The 19,166-nt window shown below is 37.7% G+C and overlaps 2 protein-coding genes across 5 annotated transcripts in view; both read right to left on the reverse strand.

The window, feature by feature from the left end:
- The window catches only part of LOC306879751 (enhancer of rudimentary homolog), a 1,222,178-nt gene that overhangs the window by 1,196,983 nt on the left and 6,029 nt on the right, over positions 1–19,166 (reverse strand). The gene's annotated exons all lie outside the window — the stretch shown is intronic.
- Positions 2,510–18,252, reverse strand: LOC306880686 (serine/threonine-protein phosphatase 4 regulatory subunit 3-like). 4 transcript variants are annotated; one of them, XM_079434396.1, is made up of 15 exons: positions 17,071–18,252; positions 16,930–16,985; positions 15,348–15,446; positions 14,644–15,261; positions 12,928–13,005; positions 12,724–12,840; positions 12,385–12,501; positions 12,178–12,309; positions 11,968–12,070; positions 8,706–8,864; positions 5,831–6,000; positions 5,597–5,739; positions 4,352–4,542; positions 4,006–4,217; positions 2,510–3,912 (listed from the first exon to the last, which is right to left on the reverse strand). In XM_079434396.1, exons 1-15 carry the CDS (start codon positions 17,210–17,212, stop codon positions 3,793–3,795), a joined length of 2,457 nt encoding a protein of 818 aa, XP_079290522.1. In that variant the 5' UTR covers positions 17,213–18,252; the 3' UTR covers positions 2,510–3,792. The 4 variants fall into 4 exon arrangements, with proteins under 4 accessions (XP_079290522.1, XP_079290521.1, XP_079290520.1 ...); XM_079434395.1 differs by having other exon boundaries at positions 12,178–12,501; positions 17,071–18,105; XM_079434394.1 differs by having other exon boundaries at positions 2,516–4,217; positions 17,071–18,105.

Genomic DNA, 19,166 nt, shown 5'->3' on the forward strand with positions numbered 1-19,166 from the left:
GTGCACGTGCCTTGACTTCAAATTTAGTTTGGACAATGCAAGTGCACAAATATCAACATTTCAACATTTGAAGTGGATCAAAACCTTTCATCAAAGCTGTCCTAAAACCTAAATGCGTTCTTGTCTTAGGACAACTTTGAATAACTTTTTTAATCCACTTCAAAAGTTCACTACTATAGCTTTTGAAGCTCAGATTTCAAGTAACAGAGTAAATGGCATTGAAATTGAATTGCAGGTTGAGACAAAAAATTAAAAGTAACTCTATTTTCAACTTGCTGCAGTCAAGGCTAGCACTTACGAAATTTAACCATGGTTTCACTTCAAGTAAAACCAAAAAACATTACTATAGATAAAACCATGGTGGCCACAAATTAACCATTTGTAGTAAAGCTGTTAATTTTCATCAGGGAAACAAGACAAAGACTTACTAACATAACATAGGTTATAGTTAATAAAATAACTTTAAAAGTAAAAAAGATATTTTACATAATTTTATGAGGTGTTTAAAATATATATATAAAATATCTGTGTGTTTGGGGTCAGAATTTTTGTTACGTTTTTGAAAGACATCTCTAATGCTCACGAAGGCTGCATTTATTTGATTAAAAATTCAGTAAAAAGTAAAACTGTAATATTGTGAAATATTACAATTTAAAATAATTTTTTCTATGGTAATATATTTTAAAACTGCATTTATTCCTGTAATGAATTTTCAGCAACCATTACTCTAGTCTTTTAGAAACCAATCTAATGTTCTAATTTGGTGTTCAAGAAATATTTTGTATATTGCTGAAAAGCATGATACATTTTTCAGGATTCTTCGATGAATAGAAAGTTTGAAGCAATGGCATTTATTTGAAATATAAATGTTATTGTATATGTTTTTATAAATTTCTTTACTGTTACTTTAGATCAATTTAATGCATCCTTGCTGGAAGAATTCTTTTTTTTTTTTTTTAAAAGGTACTAACCCACTTTTGAACATATATATATATATATATCATTAAAAATATACATTGAATCTTAGTGTACCAACACAAATCACCAGCATTGAATTTAACCAGACCACCGACTTGCTTAGGCTTCTTACAACACTTAACCAGGTCATCCAGATTCAGAAGAAACACCACGCTGGTTCTCCCGGACAACACCATACTGGTTTAAGCCAGTCTTTTCAGCGGTCATAGTCAAAACAAATCAGTTAAATCATCAACCCTTTCTTGATGTGTTGTATACTACATCCAAAGTTCCTGGTCTGACCTGGATCTCTCAGTTGCTGGGTGGCTTCACATCAAAAGGCACATCTGTAGAAACTCTCCACAGACATCCTAACGGCTCCATGCACACTGGCACTGCCACATGCCAATGGAAAGGACCAATAATCCTCAACAAATAAATAAAACACAGCTTTAATGTGCGCAGACCACCACACACGATGAGGGAGACACTTCAGCCCGTGCGGTGATGTTGGCATGGTGTCTCCTTTGAGGAACTGCCAGCAGCTCTTGGATTTGACTGGCGGCGGATGGGGATGAGCTGAACTCTTTAAGAGCATTTCTGTGGCTTGATTTGTCATGGTTAAATTTCTAATTAAAAGGGATGTCAGTGCCAGGACACTGGCAGGTGCGTGTTGCTTATGTGAACATAATCTCTCCAAAGATGAGACATATTGCATTCAGGCAATGATGAGAAGAGATGAGGCAGAAGAGCATATGTTTAAAATCATAAATAGAGAAGAGCTACAACAGACAAGGATTGATTTGTGCAAGCTGAGAATTGCTTTCATTTTTGCAAATGAGAATATCTTCAACAGCATGTCATATGAAACCCAGACTTATTTTTGTAGGTAAATAAAATTACTTTCGCAAAAAATACCCTACCGGTCAAAAGTTTGGAATCATTTTTAAATGTTTTGAAAGATACTTCTCATCACCATTTACTTGGCTTCATTTATTTGAACAGAGACACAGTAAAACAGTAATGTTGAATATTATTAACAATTTAAAATAATCATTTTCTGTTTTAGCATATTTTTACTTATTCCTTTGATGGCAAAGCTTAATTTTCAGCTGCTCAAGAAACATTTATCACAGTGGAATATAGTTTTTGCTGCTAATATTGCATTTTTCAACAAAATTAATGAATACACAGTTGATGATACTTATCAAATGCATATTCAATAATACAATTGAATACGCATTTGATAAGAACCATTATTAATGATTGAGCACAACACCAAACCAGCATATTAGAATGGGACACTGAATACTGAAATCTCAGCTTTGCCGTGACAGGAATAAATGACGTTGACAATGGTTATACTGTATTTTTGATGAAATAACCATTGTTATTTCAAACTTTTGACCGCTAGTGTATACAGACTGAAAGTTGCTCTCTGGCTCCTGCTTGTGGCTCTTATTTTTGCATGTCAGTGAAGGAGAAGGACGCCCTCTAGTGCACGATTGCTCCATTCTCATGATGTTCAAGTACAAAGGGAAACATGATATTTCAGAAAATAAAAACTTATCTTTAATTGTGTGCAGGTTGTTTAGAAAGCCTCTGTCAGAGGAGGCAGGACTTTCCACTGACGTATTCGGACGAGCAGACAGGAGTATCATTTCAGTGATGAAATCCCATTTCAAAAGACAAAATATCAGCACAGTTGACATGATACAGGGAACCAGCACAACCGTGAGAGATCTACTACAGCAAAGATCTTTTTAATGGTCCCAAATATACCGAACAACTAAGAGTACACATGTAAAAGAAAAGAAAATGAAGATATGACAAAAATCGATCACATCTAGAGTTCCACTCAATCTTTAATCAAGACGGGCTTACAAATTTTCCAAAAAATCTGCAGTTTTGAAGGGCAAAAAAAGGGTAAAACTATCTCCCCCCACTGAGGTTTTAAAAACCTGTTCAAGTGCGGCTGAAATCGTCCTGAACATTTAAAGGCAGGTCTCTTATGTCATTTAAAAAAATGAGAGAGGAGAACAACAGAATTAAGAAAAAGGAGGGAACTGCTGGCTTTGAAAGAGGAAGAACTTCCGCTGAGCCACGAGAACAACGGTGACATCTTAAACAATGACGACCCAGACTTCTTTGCTCCCTAGTGTCCCGTCTGACCCTAGAAACTCGAAAACAAGAGGAAAAAAAAAAATTGAGAGGAAAAAAAAAGAGCAACAGAAAAAAAGGGTTGAGAGAAAGGAGAGAAAGAAATGGAGATGGAGTCAGCAAAGGTGAGTGGTGGTTGTGGATTGGCTGGCCCAGTTCGGGTCATGTGAGATCCTTCCCTGAGAGGGGGGGCAGTGTGTCCTGGTCCAAGCCTGGGACGCTCTGTGGGGCAACAGTTTGAGTGTCTGCGAGTGACTGACTGACTGTGTGAGGTCTTTTTTTACCCCCCAGTAATTTTAGCTTTGTCGAAATTCATGTCTTATTAAATCCTTTTTTATTATTCTTTATCCAGACCAGTTTCATCTTGTCTTCGATCTCTCCGTACATTTCACGAGTCTCTCTCTCTTTCTTGCAGATTGGCACTTGGACAAACTCCACGTGGAGACATTCACCTTTTCGCTCTGTGACCGTATCTTCTCCCTCTCTTGCTCTCCCTTTCTCCGTTCCTCACATGGCGCCCCTTGGACTCCTGCGGGGGGCTGCATTCGTTCATTTATCCATTCATGTGTGTATTCATTCATTTTGTTTCAGTTTTGAGTTCTAGGCTGAGCACTGCAATAGTCTCTGGATGAAGCTCCCTTTGAGTATGACTGTGCTGATTGACGAGGGAGTGCTTTAGGAGCTCAGCTTGGACTTCTTGGACAGCGGAGGACTTTCTTCTTTACTGTCTGCGTCTTCCTCATCCTCGTCCTCTTCGTCGTCATCGGGATAGTCCACCAAACCCACCAGACCTCCCTGGAATAGGAGCGAGACGCCATCGAAAATAAATAACCGGTAAGAAAGACTTATTTGAGATTTTGTTGGGTCTGTGGGAATCTGCAGAATTACCTTAGTGGTGACAGCTGCCGTAGGGGGGGGGCTCCGGGCTCCTGTCCCGGGAGAACTTGGAGAACCAGGTGAACCGGGGTGGAGGGATGCGGTTGGGGGAGAGGACAGACTAGGCTTTGGGGAGCTGGAGAAGGAGAGTTTAAAACTGGGGCTCTGCCGTCCTGAGAGGCTCGCCTTCCCTGTCAGCACCTCCTTCTCTTCCGAGTCTTTCACTTGGGAAAAGAGAGAGGAAAAAAATTCAACAATCAAAACTCAATAAGCAATGTCAGTGGCATTTTGCAATCAAATAGGGGATCATAGTAGTTTTCATCAACATTATGCCGGTCTGCATGTAGCAGTAACGTACGTTTCTTCCTCTCCATGAACTTGCTGATAGGATCCATCAGGTCCTCATCACTCTTCATCTTATCTGAGGGCGGCACCACAGCTTCACCGTCCTCCAAGTCTTCCTCATCTGTGTTAAACCACATCTCCTCTTCATCTTCCAGCGTCCGCGCATCCCGGCGAAAACGGTGATTTCTCAGAATCGACCGCATACTGGAGACAAGCATGAAGACAAAAAACACATTCATTAAAAGGTACTTCCACATAAAAGTAACTATTACAAGCACAAGAAATTCCAATCCAAAAAAGGAATTGTAAGAGTCAACTTATTAGTGGTGATAAAGGTGACAAAGATGCAAACCCCTCTGTGGGAGCATTTTTAAAATATTATTAAATATTAAATTATTAAAAAACATTAAAATGTGGCTTTACAGTTTACTTTAGCATGAGGATATAGGGAGAAAAATAAAATTCACCCAATACCTTTAGGTTTTTTTTTTTTTTATCTCTCTCCACTTCAGTCTCAGGCCACATTCACAAAATAGTTTTTAAAAGGAGCCTATTCAAAATGACCATACAACAATAGGAGTAAGAATAATGCATTATTATTTTTTTAAATCAAGAAATATTAATATAATAATACTACTGCACTGTGAAAAGAGAAATATTTTTTAATAATTATTAAATACGTATATATATAATTGATTTTTTATAATTTAATAAAATATTAATTAGAAATATATTACTATAAAAATACTATTGTACTGTAAAATACAAAAATAGTAATAATAATTTTTTTTAGATTGCCATGCCAGCATCTATGGCTATTTTCATGTCAAGATCAATGTCCTTTAATAGAAACAAATAGTAACATACAGTAGTGATGAAAAACAATTAACCAGCTCACATCATGACAAACATTACATTAGATTTTTCACTGCATTATTTGATTTAAAAAAAAAATAAATGATTATTCCAAGTGAAGCATTTTTAAAATTATTAGAGAATGAGTAATAATAACAATTAGAGTATAATAATAATTTTATTTTACAGCACTGCATTAAAATACTAATATTATTGCGGTCAAACATTAAACCACAGAGCTTTTCTTTTGCCTACAAACCATAAGGAGACTTTAAATCATATAATTTATAAACAGTTCAATACAAATTTGGGAATTGCTGTGAAAAAAATAAAATAATAAAAATAATAATTTTACAACATCGGAAGATCCATATAACAATAATGGTCTGAAATGACCACTAACCTGTCAAGTTTTGGGTTGTCCTGTCTTTCTCTCTGCTGTTCATATCGAAGCTTCAGTCCCTTAAACGTCTGAACATAGTCTACATCCTCTAGGGCCTTCCAGTAGTTCTCTATGATATGAGCCGTTAGGGACTTCACATCCTCCTACACACATAACACAGCAATTACACACAAAATAAACAAGGTGTGTGTTCAGGAACATTACGAGATTTGATGATTAGATAAATGTACTCACCACTCTGACATACTCAAACATCTCTATAATGGCTGAGTTGATGAGGTTGTATCTGGATCCATTGTTGAGGAAAGCTTTGACCACTGGCTCAAACAGGAAGTTCCTCATTATGTATCTGTTATAAAACTCGTCCTTCAGCCCAATGATTTTTCTCATGAAACGCAAAGCACCTAGACAAGAAAAATGAGTGCGAAAGGTACAGAGAGATTTAACAGCCAAGCTATAATTGATGTCTGTCAGCAGGGTAGTACTGCATGCTTGGTGTTTATCCAAAATAAATTAGTGCTTGTTAATAATGCCGCTGGCATTGAATGCAGAATTCTTTGGCATGCGTTGAAATAACAGTGTAACAGTAATCATTATCAGCAGAGCAATTCATAATAGAAATGGATCAGCATCACAGCCTTCAACCCGCATAGTCAATAACACAGAACACTGTGATGGTAGCAAGTAATTATTCCCCATGTCTGTCATTTGTCCAGATCTACTTATCTAAAAGTCTAGAGCAGGGATAAGCAACGTCAGTCCTGGAGTGCCGCTGTCCTGCAGAGTTTAGCTCCAACCCTAATCAAACACACCTGAACGAGCTAATTAAGGTCTTCAGAATTACTAGGGCTACAGGCAGGTGAGGGTTTTTTCAAGGTTGGAGCTAAACTCTGCAGGACATCGGCACTCCAGGACCGACGTTGCCTATCCCTGGTCTAGGAGTTTACAGTCTTCCCACATTTTGCCATACTTTCAGTATCAAAAATACAACCAAGTTCATCAAACCAATTTTGTAATCATTAAATAAAGCTATTAAATTTTTTAGCCGAAATAGAATGAATTACATTTTTTAAAGTGATTAAATTTTTGATTAAAATCTAAAACATCTAAAAAATTCTAAACAAAAAATGTTGGCATCTAATTAAAATAGACTTAAGCTGATCTACTGAAATTACTAACTGAAAACTAAAACTTAAAAATAAAAACAATGACAACAAAAGTTCTAAAAATTAAACTAAAAATAAACAGAATATAAAAATAAACATTTATAAAAAAACAATACAAAAAACTATTTAAAACTAAAATAACTAAAACAGCATATAAACAGTATATAAATAAAACTAAAATAATCTTTGTGTCACATGGATAAGACCTTGGTAATGTAAGAATGGGATAAAAATCAGTCTTTATAAATTTATTCTGAAAAACATTTGATGGAATGAGTAAATATTGTATGCAAAGTAGGGGTGTGCGATATGACGATTTTTGATCGTGGACGATAAAAATGTCTCCACGATCTGCTTTTGAAGAAATATCGTAGTATCGCGCTACCGCGCACATTGTCAAATACAGTTCTGGCGCCGCCGTCTCTATGTACTGTACAACACCACATACAGCAGTAGAGTTACTCAGACAGGACACTGCACTTATTCGCCATCGCAAAAGTACATTATTTGCATACAAGCCTTGCTGGTTAAATGTTTAATTCGCGCGCTGGTCTGACGTGCGCTTGTTCTGAGCGGATACACCTGAAGCACGCACTAAAAAGCCTGTCTAACAGCGCCTGATTACTCAACTAAGTTATATTTTGCGCTAATACTGTCAAAACACACAAGGTTTACATACAGACTGAGTTGGTTATCTCTAAAATGAAAGTAAATAGTTAAGAGAGAAACGGATGCGTGCCTGTATATTAGATGCGTGCAGCTCTTAAAGGGACAGGACACTAAACATGCTGTCGACTGTCATTAAAGGGATAGTTCACCCTAAAATTGAATTTCTGTCATTATTTACTCAGTGGAAAACCAAACAGTTGCTGGTCCACATTGACTTTGATAGCAGGAAAGAAAAATCCTATGGAAGTCACTGAGGACCAGCAACTGTTTGGTTTTCCACCTTCTTCAAAATGGCATTTATAAATGTTCAGCACAAGAAAGAAACTCATTCCGGTTTAAAACAACTTTTGAGTAAATGATGATATAAAAATACAACATTATGACAGAATTGACAGACAGATGACAGAATATTAATTTGTGGGGGAACTATTCATTTAACGTTAACAAAACAACAAAACACAGAGAAAAATCCCTCACTATTCTTGACTGAAAAACTTTAATACAGTTGCTTTAGGAATCAGTCTATCTAGTGTTTTATTTTTATATTTGTTCATTCAATTTCATTGAATGCTCTGCTAAATACACCTATTGTACCTGAAAATAAAGCACTGTTTGTTTTATTTGTATATTATGTGTATTTGTAATGTGTATCTTTGTTCTTATTTTTTAATAAGAAAAATAAAATAATGACAAAGATTTTTTATCTTCACCCACTTTGGCCTAAATATCTGCCATGCATCTTTGTCTTTCTAGTTTGGCTGTAATGCTCAGACAACTTGTAAAACCAAAATAGTAAAACTAACAAAGAATCGGGATAAAAATCGTGAATCGTGATATTTCTATAAAAAATCGTGATATGATATTTTTCCCATATCGCCCACCCCTAATGCAAAGAAATGCAAACCTTTCAAATTTAAATATAAAATGAAACTTTTAAATTCATTCAGGGCAAGTGAGAATGTTGGCAGGGCAATTAGTAATCTGAGCTACTGGCCCAACCGGACAAGCATTTAAAAAAAACATCAACAACCTTACTTTCATTCTGTTAGCAATTAAAACCAAAGGACCCTGATTTTCTTCTTCAAGATACAGCAGTGCATAAAAACAGAAAAAAGTTCTCCACTAATAGAAAATATATTGATCAGTAACATCATTGCCTCTTTTCCACATTTCAATAAAACCTTAATAGACAAAACCCACCCTACAATATTTCCTGCTGAATATTCAGTTTCACATGTGGTTTAAGTCTTGTGTGTGTGCGTGCATATACTCACATAGGGCTAAGAAAGCATGTTGAGACGCAGTGAGCACCAGTACTCTGCGGAGGATGTCTTTGTTGATGATGTAGTTCTTTATGTGATATGTGTGATGCTCCACGCAGAAAGTGAGCAGCTCTACGATCAGAGCTAGCAGCTGACACGTCTGGAAATCATCTGACAAGACAAACACACACAGTGAGAAGTCTGCAGTAGAGGTCTTCACGGGTCCACTTGGATCCGAAAACCCGAGACCTGACCCGAGACCAAAGCGGGTTTGGGTCCAAAACTTCTATAAGTGCCTCGGACACGGGTCGGGTTCACTATTAGCAGCCTCAGGTCTCGGGTTATTAAAATAAATGTGCTTTTCCCAAATGGACCCGATTAGACCCGAATTCTTTTAAACTTTCCCGGATGCGTAGCCTACTTGTGCGTTCAAGTTAGGGATGTAACGGTATGAAAATTTCTCATCACGATTATAGTGACCAAAATTATCACGGTTATCAGTATTATCACGGTATTGTTAAAATGTGCTGGAGATGTTCAAAAAGTACCGATACATAAATCACTTCACCAAGTTTTATACTTAAAAATCAACAAACAGCAAATAAAATGACTTTTTGTTTGCATAATCACTAAAACAATAACATTACCAGTGAGGTCTGGATTTTAAATGACAACTTGACTGACAACAATTTAATAGCATGTTCAAATAAATAATGTAAATGTTCAAATAAAGCTTTGAAAAAGTTTCATATAAAAGGTAAACCTCACATTTCAGCCTTTAAAGAAAAGAGTTAAGTCAAAATGATAATTGATTAATAAGGGGAAGGGAAAGTGGTGTGTGATATTGTATAATTCCCTCAGCACTCTTTTAAAACCTCCCAGCTTTTCCGCCCTGTTTTCACTCAGAATGAAACTAACTTACTCTGCTGCCGTGCGCTCGTAACACTGTTACACTCTGCTTTATGCTGGACAGTATTTATTTATCCTGAGTTGTTCAGATCGCGGTAATCGAATACGGTTTTAATGATAATTAAAATATGAAATGGTAATATTAACCGTGGGGAATTTTATCATGATTTATCGTCAAACCGGTAATCGTTACATCCCTAGTTCAAGTTAAGTTCATTTTTGAGAAACGCACGTAAAAAAGGAACACGTTTTATAACCTCAGAGATCCATCTTATAGATATGAGATCCATCAGGAAATCCACTCACTTCTTTACAACAAGGTTATTTTTGTAAACGAAAACTAAAACTATTGGTCAAAAAATATTTTCGTAAACTGAAATAAAATTTCTAAATAAATGAAAAACTAAAACTAAACGAAACTAACAACAGTAACTGAAAAACTAACTAAAAATAATAATTAGCAAAAATAAATAATCGTGTTCGTTCTGTGCCAGAAAATCAGACCTGTGTATGTTTAGGGAAATAGAGCGATTCATGCACGTGAGCTGAGTCCTAAGAATGCGTTTTTGATTAAAAATAAAAAAAGACGGGCTATAACATGGGAAATAATAATGCACACCTTACAGCACACGAACGTTTAAAAGCGTGCTTGACGTGCGAGAACAACATGCGAGTGAGTTAATGGACACAGAATTAACATTTTTGGATGAGCTGACTCGTCCGCCTCGAGTGCATGACACGAGCACCGCCTTGACTGTATAAAGCTCATCCACAGTGAGAGAGAGCAATAGCCGCGCTGTGTTTTCAGCGCTTGTCGTGCTGTGTAAAAGGGGCTTTAGAACGGGATTGACTGCGTTGCTCATCTGAAGCGTGTGCGGCTCGTCAAAGTAAAGTGCAAACATCATTTAAATCACCATATCGCATTTGTTTTTGAGTAGTATGAGGTTTCAAAGCATTTTAGATTGTTTCTTCTTATTATGTACGTTCATAGAGGGAGAGACGGGACATAAAGTAGGTATAATGTGCACCGGTGGCTCTCTGTGCAAAAGATCCAACTAATTAATGCATTGAAAACACAGATGGACAAAAATAAAGTTTACAGAATTTCAATGACAATTGCAAAGAACATGCTATATGATATTAGTCATTTTTAATACTATTTAGGGCAGATAGGGTGGATAGTATGCACATTGGGACACAGGGCATGTTTCCTTAAATCCAGCACCGGAGGGCCATTGTCCTGCAGAATTTAGCTCCAACCCTGATTAAAACTCAACTGCCTGATACGGTCTAACTCTGGAAACCTTGATTAGCTTGTTGTTTGTAAACTATTGGTATATTAAACAAGATTACAATATGAATTAATATGAATATGAATTAATAAATTGTATAAACATAAGTTGCATATTTTGGGCTTTGGTTGAATTGTAAAGAATTATTTTATTTTCATTATTAAGAGGTTTGCACAAGAGTTAACTGTAAACTGCAAACATTCAGCTTTGCTAAAATTAAATGTCTTGGTTTGTTCTACACTGGAAGGGTTCCATTAACACTGTTAAACTATAATTACTAAAACTAAAACTAAAATATATAAAAACTAAATAGAAATGTGTTCACAAAATAAAAACTAAACTAAAACTAACAAAACCATTAATGAAACTAAAACTAAACTGAAATGATAGTAAATTTGAAAACTATATTAAAATAAAAACTAATTTAAAAGTTCTAAACTATAATATCCTTGCTTTACGCTGCGTGTGAATGCAAGGCTTTTCTTTTTTTGTGTGCAGAACCCCTTTACCGGAGATTAGGTAGCTAACGTTGCAGACAAAACTAGCAAATCCATGAATTATGAACCTATCGATTTAATTTTTTTTATAAAACTATCACATTTATATTTCAAATCCACTGGTTACAATTAAAAGCCAAACTCAGAAATAACATGTATCCATCAGGCAGGCAAAAATATAAAGTAATAGGTGAAGTAAATAAACAATGAAAGTAATGGAGCAGCGGCCAAATCAGTCAGTAGCACCCTGGGATTTTTCCGGTCCGATGCGGGGCTGCAGGCTGTGCACACGTCAATGCCGTTTATGTTCGGGTCCGGTCGGGTCGGACTCTGGTCTAATTTCATCGGTTCTGTCTCGGGTCGAGTCTATCTTTTTAAAAAAACTATTTATGCACGTTGGGTTCAGGCAAGAAGTGATTCGGGTCGGGCATGGATTTTAGGACCCGAGAAGACCTCTAGTCTGCAGAGGTCACGTCTTTAAATAGGTATGCAAAATGTAAATTGAGAAATGATTCAAAAAGGCTGCCTGCACATTCAGTCTGCATGCATTCTACAAACTTGTAAAAAATCTATTACCTTTGCTGGGTTTTTCTTCTGTGGTGTTGGCAAGAAGCGGAGCAGAGAGCACATGCATACAATGCTTATAGAAGAAACTCAAGAACTCGGTCTTCTCGGTTTTCTGCAAGGAATCAAACAGAAGAGGCATGTTTCGCTAAATTCTGACAAGAGACAATGACAAGGTGGTACTATAAATCAAATATATATTGATATTAAAACATGTCTCACATTAGCAGTTGCCAGCATGTTCTCTGGGTCCACTAGTGTCCTGAGCAACCCCATTAGCTGTACGGCTCCACCCAACTCTGGATCCGTGTCACAGATCATATGTTCAATGATAAGATTTATCAACAGAATGTCCTGTAAAATATAGACAAGTAATGAGAGAGACAGGTAGCTGGAAGGCTCACAAGAGTCAGTAGGCATGTGACTTACATCGTCATTCTGCTGAGACTCCTGCATAACAAACTCTCGCACCATGGAGGGGTTGTACTCCACCAGATAAGAGAAGATATCAGTGGCTGCTCCACGCACCTGAACATCATCCATGCCCTTCAACACAATGCACACACGCGTTCATAAATACAGCAAGAGCAAGCTAAATTTACAGTCTTCATTGAGAGCAAAGTTGAAGTTAGAGACAGTTCCAAATGTAGCAGCCATTCTCCATGAAATACAATACTATAGATCATTAGTAAAGATGTTAAAATTATAAAAAGAAAAACAAGACAACTGACAGCAAATCTGTTCTTTAGAATAGCAAGTATATCTTACAAGAATAACTTCCAGCGCTGGCAGGATGCCCATGTTGGACAGCGTTTTGAAGAATGCGTCTCTGTTCTGTGGTTGTAACGTTTGTGAGAACGCACAGAACTCCTTCAGGAAATTTACCTGAATGTGACAAACAATATAAATGTTGTTTGTGTCCATTGTTTCGAGTAGGAGGTTAACACATCCATTAGTAATTCTGCTTCATACCAGCTCTTGCCGCTTGTCGTCATCTGTGGCTTCATCAGTTAGCTGTGCAAAGAGCTCAGTCAAAAACTTCTCATCGTCCTGAAAATAAAAGCATAAGAAATAGATAGATCTGGTTATATCAGTTCTGGTTACTACTAGTTTTGTATATATCTCCACACACACAAAACTAATTTATAAATGCTTTGAAACAAATGACACTAGAAAATGTAATATTGGATACAATTATACAATACAAGTTAGATATTAAAATATTTTTATGCCAGTATTCACATTAATCTTCTCATAACTAAACTTTTTATATACACAGCATGAGGCATCCATGCAGCACACTGTGTGAACTGAGACCATAAATATTTCTGTTCAGCCAGATTCGGCACAAAAAACCTGGTTCTTGATAAAGGTTCATTTAAAGTTGCCTATATACATTATCCTAAGGTCATTTGAGCTCACCATAAAGCTGTGAATCACAGAGAGGCTTTAAATGGTTTTGCAACATAAATTGACCTCTAGCTGAATGAGGGTGACATATTTGATAAATACACATCATCATCAAGGTTAGACATGTGACTGATACTGTATTTTACTGCATCAACCTGTCATGTACATAAGATTCCCCCCCCCAAAAAGGGGAACCAGTCAAGTGAATCAAAACATAGTTTGCAATTACACAGCCATGGGAAAGTAGATCGAATTGCTCAGATAATCATCACTAAAAGCTTTTAGTATCTATGGTTGGGTTATTCAACATCTATGAGATTACATCCAGGTATTAATGGGATATGGTAATATTAAAACAATATTGTGCCAAAACAAGCACATTTATCTGCAAAAATGCACAAACAACCAAACTGAACTGAAGCTGTCTGGAGGTTGGAGAAAATAATCATCCAGCATGCCTGCCAAGCGTTTGTGACATCACATGATATGGCTCTAAAGAACATGATGGTGCTGTTTCCATGGCAACAAGCCCCCTCCCCTACCTCCAATCCCAGAATCAAACAATTCCACTGTAAGGCTTAGGTGAGAAGCACGTATCGAACCATTTCCATGAAAAACTTTTTAATAGTCACAACTGAATGAAAATAGTTAATGTAAGTAAAAAAGTGAAATACTTAATGATGAAAAGGTCATTTCAAACACTCTGACTTGGCAATGCATTAATAAATACTCTACAATTACTATATTCTTGAAACTCATCATTGAGGCAAATACCATTGGCAATTTTCTACTAAATTATTAAATGTACATAGTACAAGCAGTTAGAACGGTTATCTTTAAATCTGTTATCTAGATCTGCAGACCATTAGTGTTAGTGTGGAAGACATATATGACCTTTAAATCAAAGAACCAAAGTACAGCCCACCATGTGCATCCCATCAAGAGCAATGAGATGGTCTCAGGTAATGCAAACGGAAATATTATTAGCCGCATCACAAACAAGGAAACGTATTCACTGCATTCTCTGCAAACAAGGTTTTCTGCTGAGGATGCAATGAATTTGAGAGGGACGATGCTGATGCTGGTCTGTCGAAAAGCCACAATGACACATAGCAAGCCTGACAGCGTACGTTACCTGTGAGATATAATGTTAGAAGGCGGCGTGAGAAGTTAATCTACAGCTTCCTTCACCTAGTTTAGCCCCAGCATTTCAACTCAACCGCCAATGTGCAAAGTTCACAGCTGGTCACATATTCATGGTCGAGTACGAAAACCCACCTGCAACATGCCAACAATCTCCACTTTGTTGAAGAAGATGAAGGAGTGCAGGGTGGAGAGCATGTTTTCTTCAAAGACAGAGGGGGTGGGCAGCACCATGTCCTGAATATACTGCACCCGGTACGTCTGGTGAATCTTCTGCCGCAGCTCCGGGTCTGAAATGGGAATGACCTCTTTAAACCGTGCCGTGGTGGTGAGGAACTCGCGATGCCGCCGTGGTTGGGGTAGCGAAGGATCGAACTCCAGACATCCGATCACATCCATGATGCATTCTTCGGAGAACATGACTTCGAAGAGCGCAGTACGGTTGAGGAGGAAAATGCCTTTGATGACATCGTAGAGGTGATGCAGGCCTTCTCGGTTCTCCAAGTCCTCGCACACTCGGAACAGCTCCAGCAGTTTGCGGATGTAGCCCTCATTCTCCAGCGCCAGGGCCAGTTTTTCCCGCCGTAACGGAGAAGGTAAGGATGACGCCACTAGCTCAGCCACTTCCTCCAGCCGGGAGAGTTCACATGGCGGAAGTTCGAGACCAGGAGAGGACATGTCATCAAAGCGCTCCTCTTCAGACTCATCTATCAGCTCCTGGGTGATGTCTACAGAGGGGTCCTTTCCCTGGACCTGTAGACACAAAAATAAAGGCTTTAAGAATAAAGCAGAACATACCTGGAGAAAATATTATAAATGTATATCTCAGGCATAATCACCTGACATATTTTCTCCCAGATTTCATCACAACCAGCCTTTTCCTGGAAGCTGAGGGCCAGGTCATAGTTTTCAGCCTCGGACCATACTATTAATGTGTCCTTCAAATTCAAAACACAAACAACATGAACAAATACCAAAATAGCAAGTGATACACAAGCACTATCATACAGGGATCTACAGTTTAATGCAAGAGACCACAGCAAAAACCATTGCTTGTTCATGCACAGGTCAATTGTGGGCTATTTTGCGTCTATAATATCTTTAGCAGAAAGAAAACATCCAAAATACAAATTTAAGTGTTTATGATATTACACCTTATCTTTTTGAGCCTGTAGATTTCAATTACAATACATATCTTTCCAGGTTCATTCCTTTATTCTGAAAAGTTACAGAGGGTTTTTTTCTTTCTTCCATTCCAAAAACAACTGGCTATTTTCTGACTTGTGAAGTGCTTTATCCAATATTGAGATTTCTGTTCTGAAAATGTATGCAAATGAGTGTTTAATTCATAACTTGTATACTTAAACATAACATTTCAAGACACCTGTAATACAAAACAACTGTCTTAACCCTAAAAGCCTATTGTCTCATATTAGATAAATTAATTTAGTATGTCTCTAAATTATCAACAAGATCAAAAGTAAAAACCTGCTGTACAAAATCTTCAACATGCCACCTTATTGATAATTTCCTTTTTTTAGCAAGTAAAAGGCCTTTTGGTATTATTCTAAAAATGACAACCATCACCTCTGTCTCTCTTGCTGTGATATTTTTTGTAATATTTTAATATGAACATTTTAATGAACTGAAGTAACTTAGGTTTACTTTACTACCCATTCATAATTTTATAGAAAAACCATGTTAAAATGAAAGTATCAAACATGATACATCAGGCGTTTGGGGAACATTTATTTGTACATCTCTCAATATTCATTGTATGGCATTATGTTTTGCACCCCATAAACAAAAATATAGAACTCTGATCATAAAACTAAGCATTTAAATATCATCTTACTAAGATATGTTATTAGAAGATATAGAGTGAAAACTGATATGCATTTATGCAAGTAGTCTGCAATAGTTATAAAAATCTCATCGATTTAGATTACAAGCTATCAGACCTGCATCTATGTTTAGTCCATATAAATATTGATGTACAAATAACACCTACAGCAAATTCAGGGGGGGGGGGGGGGGGGTTCCCAGTTTGGGCCTCAGTCTGAATAAAATCTCTGATGAGCCACAAATGCTTGATGTATCCAAAAAATCTGAATTTTTTTTTTTTTTTATCACCTTGTCTAAAGGTTCAAACTATTACTGTTCTATTTTAAATAATTAGGCTTTTCTGACCATTATTTCATGTCAGGCTTAACAGGGTTATTTTACTGTGATAAACTATGGAAGCTTGATGATATCTAAAATGTCATATTTTCCCAATTCACCTGTGATGTCTTGCATCTTTATAAGATAAATGTGTCCTTGACCTTTAACCTAGACATTAAGAAGCACATAATTACGAATGATGTTCACAAAAACACTAATGAGCTCTGTCAACAAAATGTCACAACATTTCAAACGCACCTGCTGTTTCTGATAGGCGGTGTTAGGGTTGATTTTGGACTCCAGCAGCAGTGACCCTGTTTTAAAGAACGGGCACATCTTACTTGCACAGTCAACGAAAAGTGGCCCTGTACATCGTCTTTGTAGCGTTTGGAAACCTACCATCACTTTCGGCGCGCACCAGGAGAGACATGCCTTTCAGCCTCTCCACGTAGGCGGATGACACATGTCCCGTCCCCCGATCATCCCACTGGCGGTCCTCATTCAGAGTATACACTTTTACTCGTCTACGAGTGTCAGTCATCCTTGCAACTAACTCTCAAGCAGGCTTTTGCCCTTGATTCAATAAATCTCAACGTCCTCGTCGGCTTGCAAGGTGCAACAGAATCAGCTGTCAACTTCAAGCTGAAATGTACGGCATTCACTGGCAAGCTGTCGCGAAGCTGATGCAGTATGTTGTTGTGGGGTCTATCACAGTAAACGTATGCAGTCCAGAAGAATTATTCTGACCAGTCTAGCGATGGTCAGCTAGCTGCTGTGTGCAGCCGAGACTCTCCACAACATACTCAATATTTTCAACTTTTTATAAACGGAACGACGAAAAACGCTCCTCCGTTTCTAAAGGCCGTGAAACGGTGAGAAATTAGTTTAAAAGCATGCAGCCAGAGCACGAACGCAGTATGAGTTTATTTTCCTCCGTGCCCCTTTACTTTAAGCTAGCCAGGTATTGCTAACGCTGCGACTAATTCAGTCAAACGGGGTTAGCGTAGCTAGCGCCTCAGCTAGCAGGCTATCACCTCGCGCGAGTCATTTTAACCCAGAAGTGTTCGAAACGCGCGCGGATGAACTCCAAAAACGTACCGATAACTCTATTCGATCATTATACTTGCGAGCGGTCAGTGAAAAGGCGGGAAGACTCGTGTATAAAGCGGCGCGTTCATAATAAGCTAAGCTAACGTTATATTTTCTCCAAGTATTCCGCCATATTCTGGCTAAGGGCCGCGGATGGACCAGTCTCTTCACACAGAGATAAACATTCCCCGATGTAATTAAAAGAATAGACTCGCTTGTTTCACTTTCCGGGACGGCGAATGGCCAACGCGACCGTCGAGCACCATGAAATAGCAGCGTCTTGACGAAAAGTAATTATTAGCCCCACTGTGAAGATTCGGCCATCTTGGGTCCCCTCAGAAAGCCGCTACGGGGTTTCCTGTGCTGCAGGCGCAGGGCCACCACAGTTTAAAGACACAGTGCGCCAAAATGACCAGCACAGACAGACTGGTGTTTCGTAACACCAAACATTCACTCACTACCGGTAACAAGGAAAGTGACATGGAGAGGAATGTGAATGAGGGCGAAAGTAAGCGTGAAAACTCGCAGCTCCGTGAGCTAATGACTGCTAGATCACGCGTAAAGAGAATAAACATCATACTGTTTTTGCCATTCTGTTGAATTAAATGCAGATGTGTAGAGTTGTACTGTTGTTTTTGTCTCCGAGAACAAAGTACAGAACACTGTAGTTTCATTAATTCCAGTCATTATAAGTACCTATTCTGGTCGACCGGTCCAGTCTCAGCTTTGGAACAGGGTTAACCAAGTAAACAAAGTCCTTATAATATCATAGCCAATGTGGTCAACCAGCCATGGTTGTATAAATATTGACTTGTCTTACTATAAAAATGACTTACTAACTACATGTTTAGTGTTGCTCGTCCACGCAAAACTCGCCACCACAAATGCTAAGGTGCTTGTGTCACCAGGGCTTTGTTGTGTGGTTGCTAGTGTGTTGTGGGTTGTTGCTATGTGGTATGTGCAGGATGAGAGATTCTGAATTCAGCCTCTGTTAAAAGTATAGGCCCATCTATTATGTGAACAGAAATGATCATCAATCATTTAGAAAAATCACCTGGAAATGTTAAAGTCAGCATGAAATGAAAATTCACCTTATGTTTACTAAATTCACCCTAATGATCTTATTGTGAATTATTTATCCATTCATGTGAGTGTGTGTGTGTTGGTTCATTTATTTATTTTAACCTCATGATTTTTAATCAAAATGTCATAATTCGATCTTCCAGTGAAACGACCGACTTCTCCTATCATTTAGTCTGCTTAAATCCCACTCCTTTCTTACAACTGACCTCAAACTTTTAAATTAATTTTTGCCTCCATCCAATCAGCAACAGATGGATGGAACCAAATTGCATCCTACATTTTTCCGATAATGTGCTTTACTCTGATGTACATCACAATATGGA

Source organism: Barbus barbus (genome assembly GCF_936440315.1).
Source record: "Barbus barbus genome assembly, chromosome: 14".
In the NCBI taxonomy this organism is placed as follows: Eukaryota; Metazoa; Chordata; class Actinopteri; order Cypriniformes; family Cyprinidae; genus Barbus; species Barbus barbus.

Bases quoted from the DNA above. Each gene is read 5' to 3' on its own strand.
- LOC306880686 (XM_079434393.1), bottom strand. From the start codon at position 17,212: ATGACTGACACTCGTAGACGAGTAAAAGTGTATACTCTGAATGAGGAC. The intron at 16,986-17,070 runs GTAGGTTTCCAA...TCTTTAAAACAG, and splicing joins GGTGCGCGCCGAAAGTGATG to GGTCACTGCTGCTGGAGTCC. The intron at 12,071-12,177 runs GTGAGACATGTT...GATTCCTTGCAG, and splicing joins ACATGCTGGCAACTGCTAAT to AAAACCGAGAAGACCGAGTT.